This window comes from Pseudopipra pipra, chromosome 3 (genome assembly GCF_036250125.1).
Source record: "Pseudopipra pipra isolate bDixPip1 chromosome 3, bDixPip1.hap1, whole genome shotgun sequence".
NCBI lineage: Eukaryota > Metazoa > Chordata > Aves > Passeriformes > Pipridae > Pseudopipra > Pseudopipra pipra.
In genome coordinates, this window is record NC_087551.1 from 42,700,340 (window position 1) to 42,722,629 (window position 22,290).

The following is a 22,290-nucleotide window of genomic DNA, read 5'->3' on the forward strand; positions in this document are numbered from 1 at the left end:
TCCCTGCCCGCCTCCCCCGCGGCGCCGCTCGCCGCTCCCGGGTGGGGGGAGCCGGCCTTCCTCCGTCTGCCTCGCAGCCGGCCAGGGACAGAGGGAAGTGGGGAAACCACCTCCGGGGCTTGCTTCGGTCTCGTTACCGTCGGTAGCCTGGGGCTGACCGGACCCCGCTGCCCTCAATTGCTCCTACCGTAGCGCTCGTCTCCCACAGCCCTTCCCCTTCTTTCCAGAGGAGACGAGTTGTAGTATTCCCACGCTGCCAGGGCCAGGAGCACCAGGAAACGACTTGCCTCAGCTGGCAGAGTGGGCCAGAACCAAGAACCTGCCTTTCCTAACTTCTAAATAAGTATTACATGTTTCTTAACACGATAGAAGGGCGAGCAGCTGCTGTCAGAAGGGACATGATGCCTGGGATGGGCTATTTTATCCAACTCAACAGGTTTAGGGAGCAAGATGGTCTAAAGCTTCTGTATTATTTTGATAATACAAAAAATTGCAGCCTAAGTGTAACAAGTCTATGCAGCAAGCATTAGTTATACTGGTAAAACAGATTTCCTAGAGGCTGAAGTAACTAGGTTTTCTGGTCTCTTCCTTCACTGTACAAATGCTCTCTTTTCCTGCAACAAGTCCTAACTTTGGCAAAGCATTCACAGAGGTACCACACAAACTCACAAAAGACGTCCAAAGTCTCCGGGGGTGGGGACACATAGTTCCTCTTTCCACAAAAACAAAGCAAACTTACCTAAGACAGGCAAATATGCCAGAAGATTTATGCGAGGCTAAATCTATTTTGATTTTTGGCCTAGGTACTTGCATGTGAATTTGTACTATCTTCAAAATAGATTACGCAGTCACACAAATATTGTGATTCAGGTTAATGGTTTTTCATTGCTTAGCCAATTTTTTTTTTCCTCATTAAGCTTTCTTTGACATTATTCTTAATCGATAAATGGTTAGGACTGCAATATATTAATGTTCCCATTTAAGAGTTCAAATGATATCGCTAGACCAGCTGTCTAAGATGACACAGAAGAGGATGGAAAATGATAATTAGATTTTCCACATATTTGGTTCTTAGGAGGTAATTAGTTCCCCAAGTCATCACATACCAGCCCAGTTATATAATCCTGTTTTGTTTGTTAAACTTGTTTGAGAGCACTTGACTTGAGCTCGCTTTCTTAGTCATCTGCATCACGCCCAGAGAAACAAGCCTTTGAAACACGTATGTACACACACACACACACACTCACAGTGGTGTAATCCATGTTACACCTACCCTTTTTTGATGTCCCATCAATCTCTTCCTCTGGCATCGGGGGTGGGTGTGAAGTCAGTCACAGGAATAAGAAATGAGGAGAAGGAAACCCAGACATTGGTACATGCTTTGTTTGCCCAGGCAATTTTTTTCTTCCCCACCATCCTTTCTCCACTTCCTCTGGTCTAATCCCTAAAACAAGAAACCTCCTATTTTACAGTTCCAAGGACTGTCTGGTCAAGTGCCAATGCCGACTTCGCCTTTCTCAATGAGTAACACAAGGTGTAAGAAAACTTACAGGCTTAAAAGAAAGATCATACCATTAGAATACAATCAAGGCATAAAGTTTGGCATCTCTTCCAGGCTACTGTACCCATTTCTCCATTAGGTAGGCAGAAAGTAACAATTCCTTTCCTCCACAATTAAGTCTAGTAGAGGTTTCTGAAACTTCTGGACTTTTAAACAGAAGAAGCAAATAGTGCTTATTTCTAGTGGGATAGAGGAAGGTACTCAAGCAACAAAATGGTGGAAAAATACCATTGTCACATTTGGAAAGCAACCCAATAGTTTCAATCAAAACTGACAAGCCTCCTTTATCCTTACTTGGAATGAAACACCTACTTTTGTCCTTTACAGAAATTCTGATCAGGAAAGTTTAAAATGCGTGTTCATTAGTACCAGCCAGACAAGTGGTCAAATTTGCTTTTATTATGGCTTGGTTAATGAACCTTAGGTCTGCATAGGAAATTCTGCCTTTTTTTTTTTTTCTGATGAGTTTCACTTACTCAAAATTATACCTATCCTTCCAAACACATAGCAACGTTACAAAGTGCATTACTGCTCACTAATGGCAAACAACTTGGATTCCAAACAGGTGTTTCCCCAGTTTTCTAGATTTCCTTGTGTTTTGGGCACTCATCTGTTACACATCCCTGATCAGATGTACCTGAACTTAACAAGCAAACAAGCAGGAGAAGAGAAAAAGAGGCTTTAGGGAAAATGCGTTTAGACATGAGCACAGCATTTGCTTTCTGATATTTGCAAAGCAAATGTTGATTTCTACACTTCAAGATATAGCACATTAGATCATTCTACCCTTGGCTGGAAGTTGGGTCACTATTTTTTAATCAAATCTAACCATGTTATTATCAGTGCAGCTCCAGTACAGTCCATGTAAACTTTGAAACAGATTCTAGAGCTACTCTTAGACATACTAGAATCAGGACTAAAAACACTGAACAAAATATCTGCTTCATACAATGTTACTTCTGCTGTGCTTACAAGTCTGGTAACACCACTGTAGGTCAGCATGGCAAGAAGTTAATACTCTAAGAGTCTGTTCTTAGAGAGGAAGAGTTACTACATAGCAACATTTGTTTCAAGTGGAAGGAAAGCATGTTATTTCCCTACCGTTTTGTTTTCAACACAAAATCCTAGAATATGAACATTCACAAAAGAAAAGTTCCCAGAGGTACATACACACTACTGGTTTAATTTGAATTGGGAGCACACTTGTGAAGCAAGTCTCTCATTTTCTTCACTTGCCACATTTTGGTTCCCAGTGCAGAGGTAGGTTTCAGGATACCTGTAGTTTCATCCAATAGAAGTCCAAACTGGAAGTTGCATTGCTGATGTTCTTGCTATATCCAATGAGCAGCCAGTTAATAAACTAGACCAGCAGACAAACGTATAAGCTCTAAAATGCATATCATGAGGGAACTGAGCTACTCACATTGGGTGGGGTGCACTGCTTCCCAGTGAAGACACATCCACCTTCTGGGATTTATTTTCTATCTATGAAAATAGATAGAAAATTTCATACAGAAACTCTCAGGCCTCTAGCTGCCCATAGCTGTCCTACTCTGCAAATAAAGTAACAAATACTGAAATCTAACTTGAAACCAACGTGGCTTTTCATATTATGGATGTCAGTATTCACCACAGTTCTAACTTATTTTATGGCACTTCCATCCCCGAACTTAAACACACACACACACAGAGCCCCCTTTGAATCCAATAAATACTTCTGTGGAATAATCAAGAAAAGACTCTCCATTCCATAAATCCACCCTATTATAATCAGTCACCTGTATCAACATTCTTGATGCTTTTCTTTCTTCATTAAAGAGAGGATTGAGATTGCACTGTGCTGTAAACAGAGAAATGCAACTACATCATTGGTACTGGTACACTTTGGGGTATGCAGGATGTTTTTGCCTCTTCCTTCTAAATAACTTTAGTATATCTAATGTTACACGGTCAGGCCAGGTATTTGCAAGTGCCCAACAAATCCCTAACCTCTGGAAAACTGAAAGAAGCTAAGTAAAGAATACAGTATTTGTGTAGAAGATGACAGCAACAGAATCACAGTTTAGACCATCAGTATTACAGAACTGAAAGCTGTATCTAAAACAAAACAGTTCTGTTTTTCTGAGATACTGAATATTCAAGCAGGAAAAAAAAGTTGATCAAAGCTACTGAGGAAACCAGACGTTTGCCCTGCTTGCTGTTCCTGAAATCACTTAACCTGATAAAGAGCTCTGAAGTCATGGAGCTCAAGCTAAAGTGTGTATAATTCAGAAAAGACTCACCAGAAATATCATAGTCACTATTACAATCAGAAATTGGTTCATAGTATGGTCCATGTTATTTGGACTGAAAGAGCCCTGCCCTACAGGAAGTCTGCCTTTCCAGAACGCTGCCAAGCCCATCCAACAAAAACAACTGAAGGAACCCTAGCTAGCTCTCCCAATATACTGTCAACCCGTTGATAACTTTTGCCAACCACCACCACCAATGGGTACTTGGAAAGGGAGATTGCTGAGTTTCTGACATTTACTCACCAAGAGCCTAACTCCAAATGTGTAATTTGTTTGGTTTTGTTTCCAAATGATGTTTCCCTGTAACCCATTCTTTTAAGCTGACATCTGTTCCTTCCCTGGACTGCATTACATGAAATACCTATGTATTCACCAATTACTCACATATGTACAGCTCAAAGTTTTCCACGCAGAAGTCAGAGGCTTTGAAAAAAAAAAAACAATGGGAAGTAGTAGAGTGGTATTTCCAACGCAGATTATTTTTCTTTCCTTTTTTTTAAAATAAATTTTCACCTGCAGTATGTTTGGTTCATAACTGTGATCCAGTTTCCTACTGCTCTTCAGTTTGGCCCTGAACTACTGTATTTCTGTTAGAGTCTTAATATGAAAAATCAGTTATTCTACTTCTTTTTTCCTCTTCAGTATTACTGGTCACAGAAAGATTCCTTTTACTCTAGTGATAAATAGTCAAGTAAGTTTGTTCTATTAAAAAAAAAAAACAAATCAAACTCTTTTGACCATAATTTGCCATTCAAAATAATTTATGAAGCGGTACCTCTTGGCCTTTTATTTGTATAAATTATACAACAACTATAGTTTTTTTTAGACAGTGAGATGAGTCTGTATTTAGTACTTCAATCATTGTTCTCAGGGTTGGAAAAGTCTCTGATACAGATGGTAGGCTCTTGTAAGAAGGTGAAATACTGAAAGAGATAAAAAAAAAACAACAACAAAATTATTTATCTTTTGATGAGTTCTATGATTTACCTGAAAGTCAACACATTAGCTTATACTTCATCCCCTTCTCCAACACATTTGGAACCTGAAGTCAAGAATCAGCCCCAAGCAATGCTACAGGCTTGGGGCAGAGTGACTAGAAAGCTGCCTGGTGGAAAAACAGGGGGTGCTGGTCAACAGCCACTGAACACGAGCCAGCAGTGTGCCCAGGTGGCCAAGAAGGCCAATGACATCCTGGCCTGTATCAGGAACAGTGTGGCCAGCAGGAACAGGGCAGTGATCATCCCCCTGGGCACTGGTGAGGCCGAACATCGAGTACTGTAGCCAGTTTTGAGCCCCTCACTACAAGAAGGACGTTGAGGTGCTGGAGAGTGCCTAGAGAAGGGAATGGAGCACAAGTGAAGGGTCTGGAGCACAAGTCTTATGAGGACCAGCTGAGGGAGTTGGGATGTTTAGCCTGGAGAAAAGGAAGCTCAGGGGAGACCTTATCACTTGTTATAACTACCTGAAAGGTTGTAGCAAGATGGGGGTTGGTCTCTTCTCTCAGGTAACAAGTGACAGGACCAAAGGAAATGGCCTCAAATTGTGCCAGGGAAGGTTTAGATTGAATATTAGGAAAAATTTCTTCACCAAAAGGGTGGTCAGACACTGAAATAAGCTGCTGAGCGAAGTGATGGAATCACCATCCCTGTAAGTGTTCGAAAGGTGTGTGGATGTGGCACCTGAGGACATGGTTTAGCGATGAACACAGTGGTGCTGGGTTAGCAGTTGGAACTCAATGATCTCAGTGGTCTTTTCCAACCTTAATGATTCTGTGATTCTAAGACTCTGCTGTTCACAACCAGCTCTTGCTTCTCGTAACTCCTCAGTCACTATACAGAATGAAAACAATGACTATATGGAAGAGCTTTTAAAAGTAGCAGAAGTTAAAGAAACAAATTATTGCTGTAAGTCTTCCAGCCTTATTTACCGTACCCACTACAATTCATCTACCACAGACAAATTAGCCACTCAGGTTAATTACCTTCATATTATTACACTAAATCCTTCATATTATTACTCTAAGTCCTTTGGGCTGTAGTTCTTCACATGTTTTTCTCAGCATCAAGCAAAGCCAACTTTAGCACTTTCTCCACTGGCTCATTTCCTCACCTATTATACATCTCTCACTTGAGCCAGCAATACTTTAGGTGGTACCATGCTATGAAATGGTCTTGATTAAAAATAAATTTTTATTTTGGCAAAGTTATTTTTAACACAAATGAGTTCCCTGATGTGGTTTGATACAAGTTTCAATGGTACAACTGAGGGAGTCGGAAACACATGGATAGCACTGAAATGGCTTAAACTGACTTTGCTCTCAAGAGAGAAGTTTCTCTTTGGTAATGTCTTAAAAAAACCCCAAACCAAACCCAAAATACAAAACCAACATGAACAGAAGATTAATAAAGAAGTAGGGTACATAAGTTTGGAGATTTACAGTAGAAAATTATGGGAACCATAAATATTTTATATTTCCAAGACAAACATGTCACAATATTTGTGCAGGCTACTTACAATAAAAAACACTACTTGCTACTCTGTAGTTTGAAAATGTCACTCCTTAATGAAGACTGAATTTGACTCATTTACAAGTAGATTATTAGCCTGAGTTTGACAAAGATTTCCTTGAGTCTTCTTAATAGCCTTCTTCATTTAGGAAGGAATTTTACATTCTAGTGAAACTCACCAGGCTGAGAACCCCTGATAATGAAGTTAAACAACACTAATCAGTATGCACTATTTGGCACTAAGAGCAGCTGCAGAGTTCCTCAGGCTCTCAGAATAACTCAGGTTGGACCAGACTGCAGGAGGTCTGTGATCTAATATCCTGCTCAAAGCAAGGTCAACTGAGTAGTCAGACCAGAGTGTTAGGGCTTTATCCTGTCAGATCTTGAAAATCCCCAGGGATGAAGAATGCACAGCATCTTTGGGCAGTCTGTTCCACTGCTTGACTACCTTGAGGATGAAAAGATTATGCTCAGTCTAAACTAAAGCACATTGTCTTTTGTCCTCTCACCAAGCACTGCCTGGCTCCATTTTCTCACAGGTACTGCAAAGCTGCTGTTAGGTCAAAGCCTCCTCTTCTCCAGGCTGAACAAGCCCAACTCTCTCCTGTTAAGGCTTGTGCTCCAGCCCCCTGGCCATCTTAGTGGCTCTTTACTGAATTTGCTCCAGCTGTATTTTAGGTGTGGTCTAAAGTGCTGAATACCCCCAATGGGATTATCCAAACAGCTTTTTAATCCATCTAGCTGTCCATTCATCCAGACCATAACGTGTGATCTTGACATGGGAGTATTGTGGGACTCCTTGCTGAAGTAAAAATAAACAACATTGATTGCTCTCTTGTCATCCCCAAACCCAGTCGGTTTCTATCAGAGAACAATCATATTGAGTCACACAACATTTGGTAAGCTCATGTTGACTGTTTTCTGTCACCTTCTCCCTCATATACGCTGAAGTGTATATGAAATGCATTTCATGGCTTTCCCAGGGACCAAAATGAAGCTGACCAGCCTACAATTTTGCTAGGCTGTCCTTTTGGGCTTCCTGAAGATGAATGCAAGATTTCCTTTCCTGCAATCAGCAAGAATGTTCCCTGATGTGCACCACCTTTCTGAGATTATAGATGGCCCTGTTAAGGACATCAGCCAATTCTCTCAGAACCCTGTAAGTGTCTTGACACCGACTTGAAGGATACCAGAACTGGTGTTGTCTTTGATTTTTAGATTTTGTATCGGGAATAACCACTAAGGGACAAATCAAATGCAGCAGATTCATAGTATTAGTTCCTTGTCAATGTATTCAGTATTCAAAAATCAATTCATATGCAAATCAAAATTTTTAAGCATTGCACAAAAGCCATGCAGCTATACTAAGTAATATAATTCTGTATATTTAAAATGTCCATCTACTTTGAAAACACTAATTCCCCAAATCAAATCAGCTCTAAAGGATAAGTAAATGACTGATATTTAGTTTGAAGAGATTCATAAGAATGAAAAAAATCAAAATTGCCCCCTGCTTTGTTGACTCATTGCCAGATTTACTAATGCTAAAAAATAATAATAAAAAGGCAAAATCAACTACTGAACAAAATAAAGACAATATTAACCCAGATAATTTTCTCAGAGGATAACACTCACAGTTAGTAGTGTAGACTACTAACTACTCTGCTAGAATAGAAACACACTACTGTGTGTGTAAATACAAATCTTGTCTTATCAATTCCTAAACAGTGTTAAAAAAATCACTGAATCGTTTACTAAACTCATAATTTCTAAATAACATTTTTAGTGCATATTAAATTTTATATTTAAAGTTTTCCTTGTTTTATTTATCCATTCCCCATCTGAATAAAAATATTTACCTTTTTAGATTCATCCAACTCCTTGCTATTTTGCTAAAAGCTTCAGACCCTGGTGCTGTCATTGCTTCAAAATCGACCAGCTGAAAATGCAACAAAATAAAAAAGATATTAAGAAATTACAGAATTTTGAAGTTCTCTAACTTCATGAAGAGCTCTGAGAGCATGCTACCTATATTCTTGGTAAGACAGGAGTAAGCTTACTAACCAGTATTTGTATTTTGAGATATTTTGATACTTGCCTTTCCTTTAGGGATTTTTCCTGACACTTCTTTTCCACTTGCCATTAGTGCTCCCATGATCACTGAGTAAGCTATCACACTAAAAGATTAAAAATAAAACCAATAAATGAAGTAGAAGTCTTTCTATGATGTTAAACTACAAAACAAATAGAATATAGTACTGTTTCATAGAAGGCTAGTAAAAACTAATGTTTTAGTTATTTTAGAAGCAAAACCAAGCACAAAACACTTAAAAAGTGAAATTAGTGTTACTTTCCAACACCACTAAAATGAAGTTATGAACCTATAGAGTGTAGCTACTGTTTCTACATTAGTTACAATCATGATTTCAGACTTTGGAGTTCTTAAGACTCCACAGAGCTGAAAACAAAGGAAGCTCCTGTTCCCAAGAAGCTTAGCTGCAGCCCAGAAGAGTTTATGAACTCTACTGCAATAGAGCTAGAGGCACTGTTAAGCTATTGAGTTACTTTTTTTTTAATTTATTTTTTTTTAAATTATGAATCTCAGACAGAATTTCTGTTAATTCTTTCATTCTGTAAGATAAATGTAAAATCTGACTATAAAACCAAAATCTCAGGTTTGTTTTTGTTTTTTTTTTTAATGAACTGTGTTTAGTAATAAGCTTAAAGATCTCAAGTGCTTAGTGGAACAGAAATTCATAATAGTCTTGAATGTAATGACGTTTGCAGTAAAATAGAATCTCAGTTAAAGAGTTCTGTGACATATGGAACTTTATACTACAGTTTCATCTGGTGACCCTAACAGTTGCAATAAATTACTAAAATAATATTTTAGTGTATTTTATTAAAATAAGTTAACTCAAAGTATATTTCATCTTAAATACATGTTTCAGAAAAGCCTTTTAAGTGAGAATACAGTGGGGTAAGACAATATGGATTAGGAAACCAAGCATTACAATTTAAAAATTACACTTTTCAATCTGTGAGTTGAAGTCTAAAAATACAGACTACTCAAAATTTTAAATATACATAAAGCTATGCGTAGTTACCATCAGAAATTATAAACTAGCTTTTAAAACAGTACTAAGTCACTTCCCTTTGTCATGGCAGGATAAAAGGAGAGACTGTGCAGGACATATAGCTCAACCCAGAGCTTTTTTATACTTAAAAAAATACATTAAGATACAGCAACACATGGACATTTTACTACATGCATCCAAGGTAACAGACACAATGAATACAAACACTAACCTAGATCCTCTTGAAAGTGGCATTAAATTATAGAAGTAATAAACTAGTGACAGGATCAAGTTGCAAACAGCATCTACTTCCTAAGGAGAAGAAAAAAGAAAAGTGAATTAAAGATAATTTAATAGCCAGGTAACACCTTCTAAAGGTACACTTATTGCAAAGTCTTACAGTACTACTATCTTTTTTTTAAAAAAACCATTTAAAATGTGAAAAATGTCAAGCTGAGAAGTTGAATTCTGATTAAAGGATGTTTAAACAAACTATTTTGTTCTATCTTTAAAATGTAGGTGAAACATAGTTCATTTACTTTGTATTAAGGGACGAAAAAGGAAAAGCACAAGCTCAAATGTTGTCAGATTCTCATGGCAAATCAAATCAACATAAAAACAATTCTAGTGCTTTTCATGAATTCATGTTACTTATCTTACATGTAGCCACCAGGAGCCAAATCCTAAACAGTACTTACAAGGATGGTGAAAAAGTTGAACACAGACCCATGAGAAAAATAAAAAATATAATAAGAGGGAAAAAGAAAGAAAAAAAAGAACCAAAAAAAAGGAGCACACTATGATATCGAGACCTTGCCTGGACACCGTCTATTACTGCAGGCAAAGCATAGCAAATTTTTAAGTAACAGAGAATTACAGTTACTTCTCATGATATTGTCCATAATTAGGTTTAAATAAGCAGTCGATTTTATTACTGAAATACTCTGTCAAAAATTATTAGAACAGTGACTGTTAGACAGAGAGTATAAAAACCTACTAGGATTTTACCAATGAATTAATCATTCCACTAAAACAGCCTTACCCCCAGCTCTGCAGACAGAATCAGAATTTTTCCTTTAGCTGTTAGATCCTTATACAGTGCATCTATTTCTGCATGATACAGCTGTGTTCTCTCTTCTGTTGTCTGAGTTTCTACTGAAAATAGTATGTTCCCCACTCTATCAAGCAGATGGAAAAAAAAGGAGATACATTTTTTGAACAGAACTTGATGCACAATCTAATATCCAGGGTAAGCTACATATGTACTACAGTTACACATCACATCACTTTTTTTCCATCATTTTTCCTTAAGCAAAAGATTATGGGCATTGCTTCCCATTTAATTAAAAGAACTCCAAAAATCACTGAATTAAAAATGTTACATCGCGTTGTAAGTCTGAAGATACATAAAGATTGGTATTGATTGCTGTGATTGTCTAATCACAGATGAAGTATTTTATTTCTATTGAACAATACTTGACAAGCATTAGTATTTCACTTAAAGTGTGAGTAAAAAATAAGAAATATGAAATTTTAAAATATTTTCATGGGCTTAAGACTTTTGTATAGAATGTATGTAAAGTGTAGTTTCATTAACTTCTAAAACACCAAAATGAAATTGTTTTGCTATAAAGCATGGTTACAAACTGTGGATCAAAACAGTCTGAGTGATACTGAACAGAGTTTGCGCAGAACAAAGACCATTTTACTGACATCAAAATATTTTCCTCAAAACGGTGAGGCCATAAACATAAAAAAGGTAAAAAATTCAAATAGAAGAGTTTCTTCCATTCTTAGACCACAGAAATTTCCATTCCATTTAGGACTTCTCAGTCAACACAAGAGACAAGGTCTCACAAAAAGAAATGTATTTTGATATTGATAAAGACTGAGATTTTTGAGATTTTTCCCCTTCAGGCATTTTATAGCCTAAGATGAAAAACAAGGTCTTTCTTCGCGTTTGTGCTATATGTTAGAGAATCAAAGCAAACAGGCCTACTCCATTAACGTTATCCCTATCCCCTTTTTGTCAGGGAACACAACAGGAATCAAGTTCTCAAACAAATGCACTTCAGTTATTTACAAAAAGGTCACTAGTGACAAACAAAACCCACTTTATGCAAGCAGAAATGGCATTTCAGACAATTAACTGTTAATACCTCATCGTTACTTAGTGTACCCAAACCCCTGAAAATAGCAAACATACTTATCTCCTGTTATTGTAATTGTGAATCCATCATATTCTTTCCCTTGATCCTTGAGGCTGGGGACTTTTGTGTTCACGGTAAACCCATCTCTGGTTTTACTGTTAAACTGCTTTCAGAAGGAAAAAGTGCAATATTAGAGGTAACAGAGGCAGACTGCCTAGCTATTGTTTTCAAACACTTAAAATACAAGGAGCAGAAGTAAAAATGAACAAACTGAGGGAGCAGGACAAAGTTACTGTTGACTACATTATTTCATTTATCCTTTATTTCCTACTGAATGGAAATCATAAATACTGAATGAAGCATACTGGCATTCAACTTTATAACTATATAGTGAATAGAAAGCAGCACTGTTTATGAAAAGTAACCGTACACAGCAATTCCACTTGTACAGATTTTTCCCCAAGTTGCACGCTGACAGTAACCTTTTGGTGCAACAATGTAAATACAAAAGTAGGAATTTGAGACCCCATTTTATGTTTACAGTAAGAAGTGGTTGCATTAGTCTAAGTGTGGATTCCAGAATACAAATCAAAGGAACAGTTTCTTAACTGTGATTCAGTTTCGATGAGTTTATCCTCATCAGAAGGAAGATATCACTAGGTTTAAGAATTTTACAAAGCTACATTTTCTAAGAGTAACACTGTAGCCAGAGAGCACTATAAACCAGGCAAAACTGCATTTAAGTAAAGCCAGAAGCCCTGCTTTTGGCATACAGCATTCCCCAGCTATCCACATAACCAAACTACATCGCTGTTAGCAGATATTCATTTTATACAGGCACTGCTAATGACTATTATGCACTAGTGTTGAATGAATTACTCAGGCAATTATTTATTTTAACAGAACTTGTGATCCAGATGTGTTGTTTGAAGAGAACCTGGATTTATTTTAAAGGAACAAAAAGCCTCTAATGAGACAGCATTCCACTTTGATACAGTTTGGAATGGGATACAGGAGACTCAAACCAGATCAAAATGTACAGGTTATGGAAACCAGAAGAACTTCTGCTGCCAGTTGAGGCATTTACTTTGAAATAAGTAATGTACAGTCCACTATGTTTATATATTTTCATCATTCTTTTGGCGTAACCTATACTTTTAACTCCATTAATAGCATTTTTTCTGGCCTACAATTCAACAGTGGCCATATCAGGTGCTCTACAAGGCCCTACTTGCACATGTGTGTGGCAGTACGGAACAATCAGTTGTCCATTCACCCCAACATCCACTCTTCAGCACAAGTTTTTGTTTAAGTTCAGTTAGTATCCACTTGGCTTCATCTTTCAAGGGCAAGAACAAGACAGTAATATAAAAAGGACCTCCAAAATTATGGTATGTTCTGTGAAGTCACTTATATTCACAATACATATTACAAAAACCCATAGAAAAATTTAGTGCTTTAGCCATGCAGCTCCTGCAAAGATATCTGTAGTGCACAAGTGACCGAGCACTATTCCCGTGAACAAATCCAAACCCAGCCAGTCTTTCAGCAGTAGCAGCAATGTAGCTTCAGAGAGCCCTGTTTTATGGCAACCCACCAACTCTGCTTAGATACAAAACTGCAATGTGGACACACATGATAAGAAAGTAATGAGTTTGTCTCTATTTAGAATGACTTATTTCTTCCCAAATTTTATTCTGCTCTAAAATCCTGTCCAATCCTTTAAAAAGATGTATTTTCTAACATTCCCCCAAACCAAATATTTACATGCTGCTCATCCTAGATTAATTTGGAGGAGAGGGGGAGAGTGAGAAAACTTTTTACTTAAACCCAGCTCAAGGGTAATAAAACTTAATTTAAGAGTATAAATAATTTTGCAGGTCATATATCCAAGGCCTTTCTACAAAGACCACCATCAAGAAAACCTGCAAGTTTCTCCAATCCTTTTCAGACAAGTCTTCCAAAGCTCAAGAACATTATTCCAGTATTTCATTTCAGCTACCAGTCGCTAAGGGCAACTGTTCCCCCATTTCCCCCTGCCAGTCCCATCACATACCAACCTGCACCAATGAACCTAAAGAAAAAAGAGCTTCCATGTTCTTAATCTTTCAGACACTTAGTTCAATTTTTTTCCTTCCTACTGCACAGGCATACAGTGAGTCCATTGTGGTGAATCTGTTCACAAACCCTCTCGGTTGAGAAGGTTGACTTCAAAGAATTACATTCAACAATCTGTTTCCCCATAATTTTGTTACCAGTTCACAGTTAGGCCAAGGATTTCAAATACACATCACCCACCTGCATATATCAAAGGGAAGGTCCAACCCTTCATACTGCAGATTTGGAATAACCTGAGCTAGTATTTCCACTTACTCATTTTAAGTTTACACACAATGGTTTTATTCTGAGAAACTGCGTATCTCCCAGAACACATTTTATTATTTTTATCATATTTTCAAGTTTTTCTTTAATTTACCTTCATTATGGGAAGAAGATCTTCTACTTTATGTACCTTTTCCAAAGCTTCTCGCACCTCTAACAGTCCTTTTGGATTATTAGCACTGGAAAAAAATTAAATATGGAATACAACAGTTGAATGCATAGCACTTCTGGAAATTCACCTACTTTTAACCTAAATAGCCATAGTGAAGTAAGTTACTGAAAGTTAATTATTTCTTTTCTGAAGATTAATTCCTTTATACTTGGCCACATGGTCTCCTATTTTTCAAAAAGTAATCTTCTATATCAACTCAATTAATTTTTTTCAGCTTCAAACCTCAACTTCAGTCTTCAGGTTTATCTTACTCTAATTTACTAGTCTATCTTACTCTAAGGCATTAAAGAATGTTTGCATGAGTGTGTGTAGACGGGCTTCTAGATAAGGAAAGATGGAAAAGAATAGAGTTAATGTTAAAAATATTCTTCACAAACTATGTGCATCTCTGTAGCCTCAAAGGCAAGTAAATAGCCCAGATGCACACACAGCCGGACCATGAAGAAAGCTGTTGAATTACTGTTTTAATATTTACTAATTACTGTACACTCAGATTTTAAGAAAGAATTATTTTAAAAATCACAGCACAAATTGCTCTGGTTTAAGGTCAAAGGCTGCTGGCTTACTCTGAACAAACTTAACAAACTTACTCCCAATAGAGGATAGACTTCCCAGGAACTACAGAACTTATGTACTTTCAGCAACTATCATAGATTTTCTAAAACTTAGATGTTTTCAATAGTTATAAAGATTTTATGCACTTTAATTTTTTTATATTTAAGTAGAATAATGAGATTGAAAAATAGAGCTCCATATTTAATATGGGTTACAAGGCCAAAGAAGAAAGAGGGTTTAAAGCTAAAAGGGTTTCTTAGTTTTTAATGTTATCAGAATACTGAGCCAAGAGATGGGACAGTCATTTTTGCTCATAAAAAACTTAAAGAAGTTTGAAATAGATGCCAATATCAATTTTCACATTACTTTTTGTCACATTCTTTTATTCAAAATTCTGTAAATGCCTTCAGTTCCAGGACAACATCTACCAAACCATCTATGTAACATGTAGTAAAGATTCTCTGCTCATTTAAAACTATCAGAAGGAAACCAAACATCTTTAATAAATCATATACTTAGAAAGAACTGAGAAAATCGATCATGACAAAACTGTGGCTACAAATTCAAAACAGTCATTAGTTTCTAAGTACACTGTAATGCACAATGGTTTTTTTCCTATTAGTTTAAGTTTCTTAAGGTAGCAAAAAATAGCATTTTGCACCTTTAATAGGAAATAATTATCTCTATAGATAACTAAGAAAATTAGAACTTCCTAAAATTAAAGAAAAAAAATCTCTCAAGACTTTCTCAAATGACTATGATATAAATTTCAGATCAGTATTACCAGGGGAGTGAAGGTGGGGGAAAAAAAAAAATCAGTAATTTACCCGTGATAAACAAGGATGCGGTCTTTGATAAAATGAAGAATTTTCTCAAAGTATTCCAGGTATCGCATGTTAATGACCTGCCCCCTACAAAGAAGAGAAAAGTTTTTTTTGAAGACTTGTTTTTCAACTCAGCATTCCAGGGCTAAAACATAACTATTACTCATTAATACTTGACACAATTTTATGCATAGATGCTCTGTTAATAAAAGGAATGAACTAGAGTTTTATCTATGTGGTCATTTGCCAATCCCCCATTTTAAATATAGCTTACATAGTGAACTTACAAAATCTCATGTATCGTTACTATTGTTGTTCTCTGATAAACTACATTTCAATACATATTTCCCTGTTTTCAATGTACCCAATTCCAGTACATCTTATTTATATGATAAATATCAATTTGCACAACAATATAATCTTCCCTAGACTCGTAGATTGCAGAATTAGAAAAGAATTCTCAATCTGTGCATTTATTTAGAGAACCAACACTCTCCAGTTTAAATATTTAGCAATAGATATGTTGATCTGCTCTGACAGTCAACATACATTTTTCCTTATTCACCTATGTCCCTCTTTATTGAAGTAATTTTGCTTTGACTCTTAACAGCGACAAGTAGTAACTGTAAAACAAAAGCATTAAAAAGGTGTTGCTTTCTCCCTTGGACTACTAAGGAAAAGAAATTTACATTAAAGTGTGGTAGAAACCTGTTAGGATTATAACCACTCTGAGAGGAAAAATTACATACCCTTATTGCATTTGTAGGAGTCCTTCCTCTTCTCCCAGTCTACAAAACAAGATTTTATAAAGCAAACGTTATCGCTCTCTGAGGAAGCAAAACCACTGTCAATCACAGGAAGGTGTGTACATCTAGCCTTTTTTTTCCACTCTAAGTGATTTTTGGCAGCTTAAGTCCCTATCTAACGTCTCACTCAACAGTCTCACACCTTAGTAGGCCTAGTCTCAGAAAATCAGCAGAATCAGTCTTTAAAAACTGAACAGAACTAGAACACATACACATATCTGCAAATAGGAAAGGGAGGTAGGGAAAGTGGAAGGATGAAGACAAAGCTATATACATAATTTGCCCTTGTTGTACGTCCCATCATTTTCCATCTGTATTTAAAAAAAAAAAAATGTGTACAACAGGCAGTAGCGTGTCAGTATAAGGAACTGGATTTTCCTTTAGTGTCATCTTGGAAAATACATCCAAACCAGACCTATCATTCTATCAGGCCAACTAGAAGCTGTAGTACCAAGAAAGACTTTTGGTGGGTGGTCAAAAGTGATCTGTGTTTATTTCTACTCTTTCTCCTTGTTTACTAAACACTACCACCAAGACTTCAAAAGTTGAAGTGTTCCAGAGTGTCCTTTTTTTTACAAAAACATTAAGTATATCATTAATGTTTAGCTGATCCCAAATCCTTGCTTTGCCTATAAAAACAGCTTAAGCTTTCAAAAACATTTCTCTACTTGAAATGAAACTTGCTAGCTTTGATCATTTAAGCCAGAAGGAGATAAGCCAAAGTTGCCCTTGTCTATAGGCCAACAAAGAAAGTGACAGCTGATACACTTGTGTCTTGAGTACATTAAGATCTGTATGAAACACTGTGAAGTGTAAGATGTTTCTTAAATATCTTTATAAAATGGTCTCCAAATTGACTCGAAACCAACAATAAAAAAAGTATTTGTTTTCTGACACACTCCAAACACTCTGCCATTCCGAAAAAGAAAAAAAAAATTAATTCAGCAGACAGTGAATGCTAGTGCACCATGACAAGACTCACTTGACAGGAATCACTGAACAATAATGGACTTCCAATGCAAAGAATTCTGAGTAAAGAAAAAGGTTATGCTAGCAGATATCTAATCCAAATATTTTTGTCCACAGAAATTCCTGCTGTACAATTCAGATCAAATAAAACCTAGATACAACTTCAGCTCAACGTGACTAGATGTGTTACAAGTACTAGAAGAACACCCAACTGATATTGTTACACTTCTTGACTGAACATCTTTTATCTTTGTATACAAAATAACCATGAAGTCTGCTATTTGTCAGCCTAAATCTATTGTTACACCTGGTTTTCGGGTAGCCATTCTACAGAAAGAACTCAGCCTTAGTCATACAGGTGTCAGAATAACTTTCAAATCATAACCCAAATATAAAGCAAAATATATATTCCTGAAAGATAGGGAAAAGATCATAAAGTTATCTTAATTATCAACAAAAAGGTGTTAGCTCTGTAGCATATTAGTATCTTCAATCAGCAGGCATTTTACAAGTTGAGTAATGTAAGGAGATTATACAAATCTGCATAATTCATTAAAATGAGATTGTGATTTAGAAATCATAGTGAACTAGAACATGCTTCAAAAGTATAATAAATTTAAGAAAATCCTCATTACCGCATAATATATTAATTTCTTTTAACTCTCACATCATCTTGAAATCATTGAGATGGAATCCAAAAGAAACAAATCACAACAGAAAACTGACCAAGGAAAGCAGCTACTGCTTGGGATGGAGAATAATCAAACAAGCATGGGTTTCCAGAATCAAAAAGAATGCAATCACTATACAGTACTAAAGTATGATCAACTCCTAAGGCAGCAGTAATTATGCTGCTTCAAATCTATTGTTTCTTCCAAAAAGGTGCCAAGTCAATAATTTTCAGAGAACCACAACCTAGCTATTAAAAAAGCACAACCAAAATGCTGATGAGATCCCCAAAATCCAAGGCTGAGCCAAAACCAAAAGGTTAGAATTAGATTCACTGCGGGCCTACAATTCTGAATGATCATGAAGTTTATTTTAGATTTCTATAAAATTACCAAAACAGCTGGAACAGTACATCATGAGTTTTGCTACTATTCTCTGACGAAACGAAAACAAGTAAAGTGTTTGGCCACTGCAAAACAGAGTTCCTGACACAGAGATCTTGTACAAGGACAAATTTCCCCAGATTAAATGTTCAACGTTATTTTCAGGATGTTAATTAAATGTTGTTACATGAATGCCTTTCTGCCAGCACAGATCACCTAGAAATGAAGCTTTTACTCCCTCATTTAAAAATAAAACCAGGAAGAAAGAGATGAGCTATGGAATGGATCCCTGTCTCAAAGTACAGATGGTTGTGGTTTCTGCTGCATTGTATGTGTGAGAAGAGAGAAACGCAGCAACAGCAAAGATGAACGCGGGTTGAAGCCCAAACGTAACACTTGGCTTGAAGGAAGAGAGAAGCCTGAGCATAAGACTGTTCAAGAAGCAGCACATCCTGCAAGGCAACTACTGATCTGCATTGGAGTTTAATGCTACATTAACCACTCTATGAAGTAAACCAGAGGCTGCTAGGGTCCATTTCACAGAGTGGAAGGAAGAGCAAGGAAAAATTCTCATTTGCATCTGCATGTGAACATTAGAATATCACTGTTTTTCTCTGCCTGAAATAATTCTTGAGAAGGCTTTGTTTCCCTTACCCTCCTTTTTCAATAAAGCTTCTCAGAGAAGAAAGAGATAAAAGGAGAATGACAGATCAAAGTATTTCCCATGAGGGGGTGGAATAAGATGAAACCTGGCTACATATTTACTTACACAAACACACTCTGCTCCTGTGATTGACAGTGATGCTGCCACATCGAGTCTCTCTGTCATGACTACATGTCTTGCAGCATGGGAGAAGATGGAACGTACAACAGTGGTTGAATCTTCTAAATTTTTCCTTTATTTGAAAGTGCAACTGTTACCTTTCAATGTTTACTGATTTTGTCATTTTTGCTTTACTTTGACCTGCTCTGAAAACAACTAAGAGAACCATGTTTTTCCTCTCCACTCTAAGTTGGTATTAAAGCTAATGAACAGCATTGTTTCAATACCAATGCCACTACTTTTGAGAAGCAGCATTTGAAAAAATTACAGCTATGATGAACCTAATCAAATTTTTACATTTAAAGTAATTTGGGAATTAAAAACAGCACATAAAAATATGTGTATTCTGGATCCTTGTTAGATCTTGCTATAACTCAGTTGTACGAGTGAAATTCAGGAAAAAGAGGAAATATCCCAAGGGAAAATCTGAGGTGCACAAACCCCAAATGTTTCATTAGAAAACATAAAATAAATATAAAAGTAAAACAATAAGCATATATACATTCAATACTGTAAGATGTTCTTTCACGAACAGATGGTAAGTTTTTGTACAATCCCTTAGTGAGTTTGGGAATGTTGTTTGGTAAAACTCTCATACCTGATTAAGTTAATGTGATTATTGAAACCTCTGCTAAGGCTTCGGGCAGGCATTTGGTCCAACCAAAGCACAGGCTGGTCAGGGTCAGCTATCCTACAAAGACAAAGAACATTAACACTGGCACATATTTCACTCCATGTAGTACTTTTAAAAAAGCTTTCTTCACAGACAGAACAATTTCAGGCAAAAAATAGAATTCACAGATCACAAAAAAGAACCTGTTTTTATTGAAACACAGGTTTTTTTCTTATGAAAACCATACAATTCAAACATTTTACATTACTGGAGTTTGAAATTCTTAGTTTTTGTTTGCCTTAACTGCAATGGATCCTGTCTTTCACAGCTTTGCTTCAACCGGCAAAAGCTATTCCCAACTCTTTCCCTCCTTTATAGAAAAATGGAGTATTTTCAGAAGCGCGCTCCTTGTACCTAAACCATCCTTGTCTTCTATCAGAACATCTTCTAGTTACAGAATGGTAGCAAGTGTTCATTTTCTCCTCCATGACTTTAGCCCTTTGGTTAGCTGGAGCATGCATCATTATTACAACAGTATAAGGCTCTTTCACCATTACCTTCGCCACTTTACAGCAATATCAAACATATCTCTCCACTGCATCAGTCTGGTTTTCCCATTCATCCGAACTTTTGAGTTTGCCCAAGTCCGCTGCACAGCTTGCATTACTTCTAGAGTGGCCAATCCCATTGCTGAGGTGAGGGAAGAGAAGAGAGGGACCAACAAGAGAAACAGAAAACCAATTAGAGCCACTCATTTTTGTACAGATAGGAAAACTGAAGAAGAAAAGCAATGTATTTACAGGAAAAGAATTGACAACATCAATAAACTCTGGAAGATCATGACTTCCAGTCCTCAGCTAGGTCAAGAAACTGCTGACATAATGATTATTTTAATTTTAAACTTTTTAAACAGAGCATAAAACTAATTTGCAGATAGCAAAAGGTATAGCATTCAATTATTACCACATTGATTTTTTTTTTCCCACTCAAATTTACAGAGAATTTTCAGTATACCTCTATGTATTCTTTTATTTGGAAGAAATCCTGGTGTCTCATACTGCATCATTGAACCCAGATGATCAGCTACACATATCAGCTCTTGCACATCAGGTTTATAGCTTTCAAAATTCTGAAATAACACATCTCTTACAGAGGAGAAAAACACACATCAGACGTAACTTGGCAACAAAAGTCCTGGAAGCATTAGACAAACTAATCTGTGTTTTACAAATCAATAGTATTTGTGTGAGAAACACTTAAAAGCAGTATAAAGAACACTCATTCCACCTCCCAGCCTACTGAACATACACAGTACGTGGCAGTTACACTCAATATCTCAAATTAATTCAGTCTTACTGAGATCTTATTATTAAGCAGATCTTATTACTGTCGCAACCAGTATTTCACCTTCAGATTTGCTCATAATAAGTGACACTAAATAAAGTTCACAGGTAATACATTATTCTTCACTGTTACACTCATCCTGATTAACTTATAACTACATAAGAAAAGGATATGTATAGACCCTGGAAGTCTTATTCCGTTAACTTATCCCATAATTCCGTAAAAGCTTCTTGTGCTAAAAAGGTGGATACTATTCCACATACACAAAAGTCAGAAATTTTTAATGGAGCAATGTTTTTACACAGACAAAGTGAATACATGACAATATATCTCAAAACTGTTTTACAGCAGGAGAAATTGCTATCTTTTCTTTAGTTACATAATTTTGAAGTCTGTTTTAATAAATCCCCTGCTTTGTTGACTGATGTTACCCTCCCCCTAAAATACTGGTTATCTAAGTTACTCCGGAGAATGTTTTCCCAGTGAAACCCAGCAAAACCCAGCTGCCATTAAAGATATAGTATCTAGAAATTACATCTATAACAAAATAAAAACATAACACACAACAAGAAACTGTAATAAGGGTACTACATTTCACTACAACTGAGCATCTCAGACTTATGTCTTAACATTAATTCCAAGAAAAAAAATAGAAGAGTTAATCAGTAAGGCCATAGAATATGAAAGAACAATATGTGAATATTATTATGTAAAGACAGAAGTGAAGAAAATCATCCTAATATTAATTCTTCCTCTTTTATGAGATAAACCAACTCTTACGATCTACTAAAGGATTTAAACACTCAGTGGAATTGTACTTTCATACAATATTAAATATTTATGCTGTGAGTGCCTCAGAATGGCACTTTAAAAAGTCAAACTGAAAGAAAACAAATCACATTTAGAGTAGGCTTAAAAAAAAAAATTCTCACTTTATATGTGGTTGTAACCCTGGCTGTTCTTCATAATTTTCTATAAGAAAAGGAAGATTTTTGGCCCAGTGGTCCTTGAAATTTCCAGGAAGATCTATGTCAGTATTATACTCTGTAAGAGGAGTATCCAAATGTGCATGCAAATATCTAGAATACTCTGGAGGAAAGAAATAAAATTAAATACTATCTGCATAATCAATCTACTTATGTCATTACACAAAACCGGTAATCA

General features: G+C 36.3%; 1 protein-coding gene across 1 annotated transcript in view; it reads right to left on the reverse strand.

The window, feature by feature from the left end:
- Positions 1–4,595: 4,595 nt before the first annotated feature.
- TTC13 (tetratricopeptide repeat domain 13) overlaps positions 4,596–22,290 on the reverse strand; it is a 39,095-nt gene continuing 21,400 nt past the window's right edge. Inside the window, exons 12-23 of the mRNA XM_064648851.1 lie at positions 22,059–22,215; positions 20,797–20,927; positions 20,340–20,472; positions 19,768–19,860; positions 15,523–15,606; positions 14,063–14,147; positions 11,643–11,752; positions 10,479–10,614; positions 9,669–9,748; positions 8,458–8,536; positions 8,219–8,298; positions 4,596–4,775 (exon numbers count right to left, since the gene is read on the reverse strand). Of these exons, the coding sequence (XP_064504921.1) occupies positions 4,652–4,775; positions 8,219–8,298; positions 8,458–8,536; positions 9,669–9,748; positions 10,479–10,614; positions 11,643–11,752; positions 14,063–14,147; positions 15,523–15,606; positions 19,768–19,860; positions 20,340–20,472; positions 20,797–20,927; positions 22,059–22,215 (1,292 nt within the window). The 3' untranslated portion in view covers positions 4,596–4,651. The remainder of the gene's footprint in view (positions 4,776–8,218; positions 8,299–8,457; positions 8,537–9,668; positions 9,749–10,478; positions 10,615–11,642; positions 11,753–14,062; positions 14,148–15,522; positions 15,607–19,767; positions 19,861–20,339; positions 20,473–20,796; positions 20,928–22,058; positions 22,216–22,290) is intronic.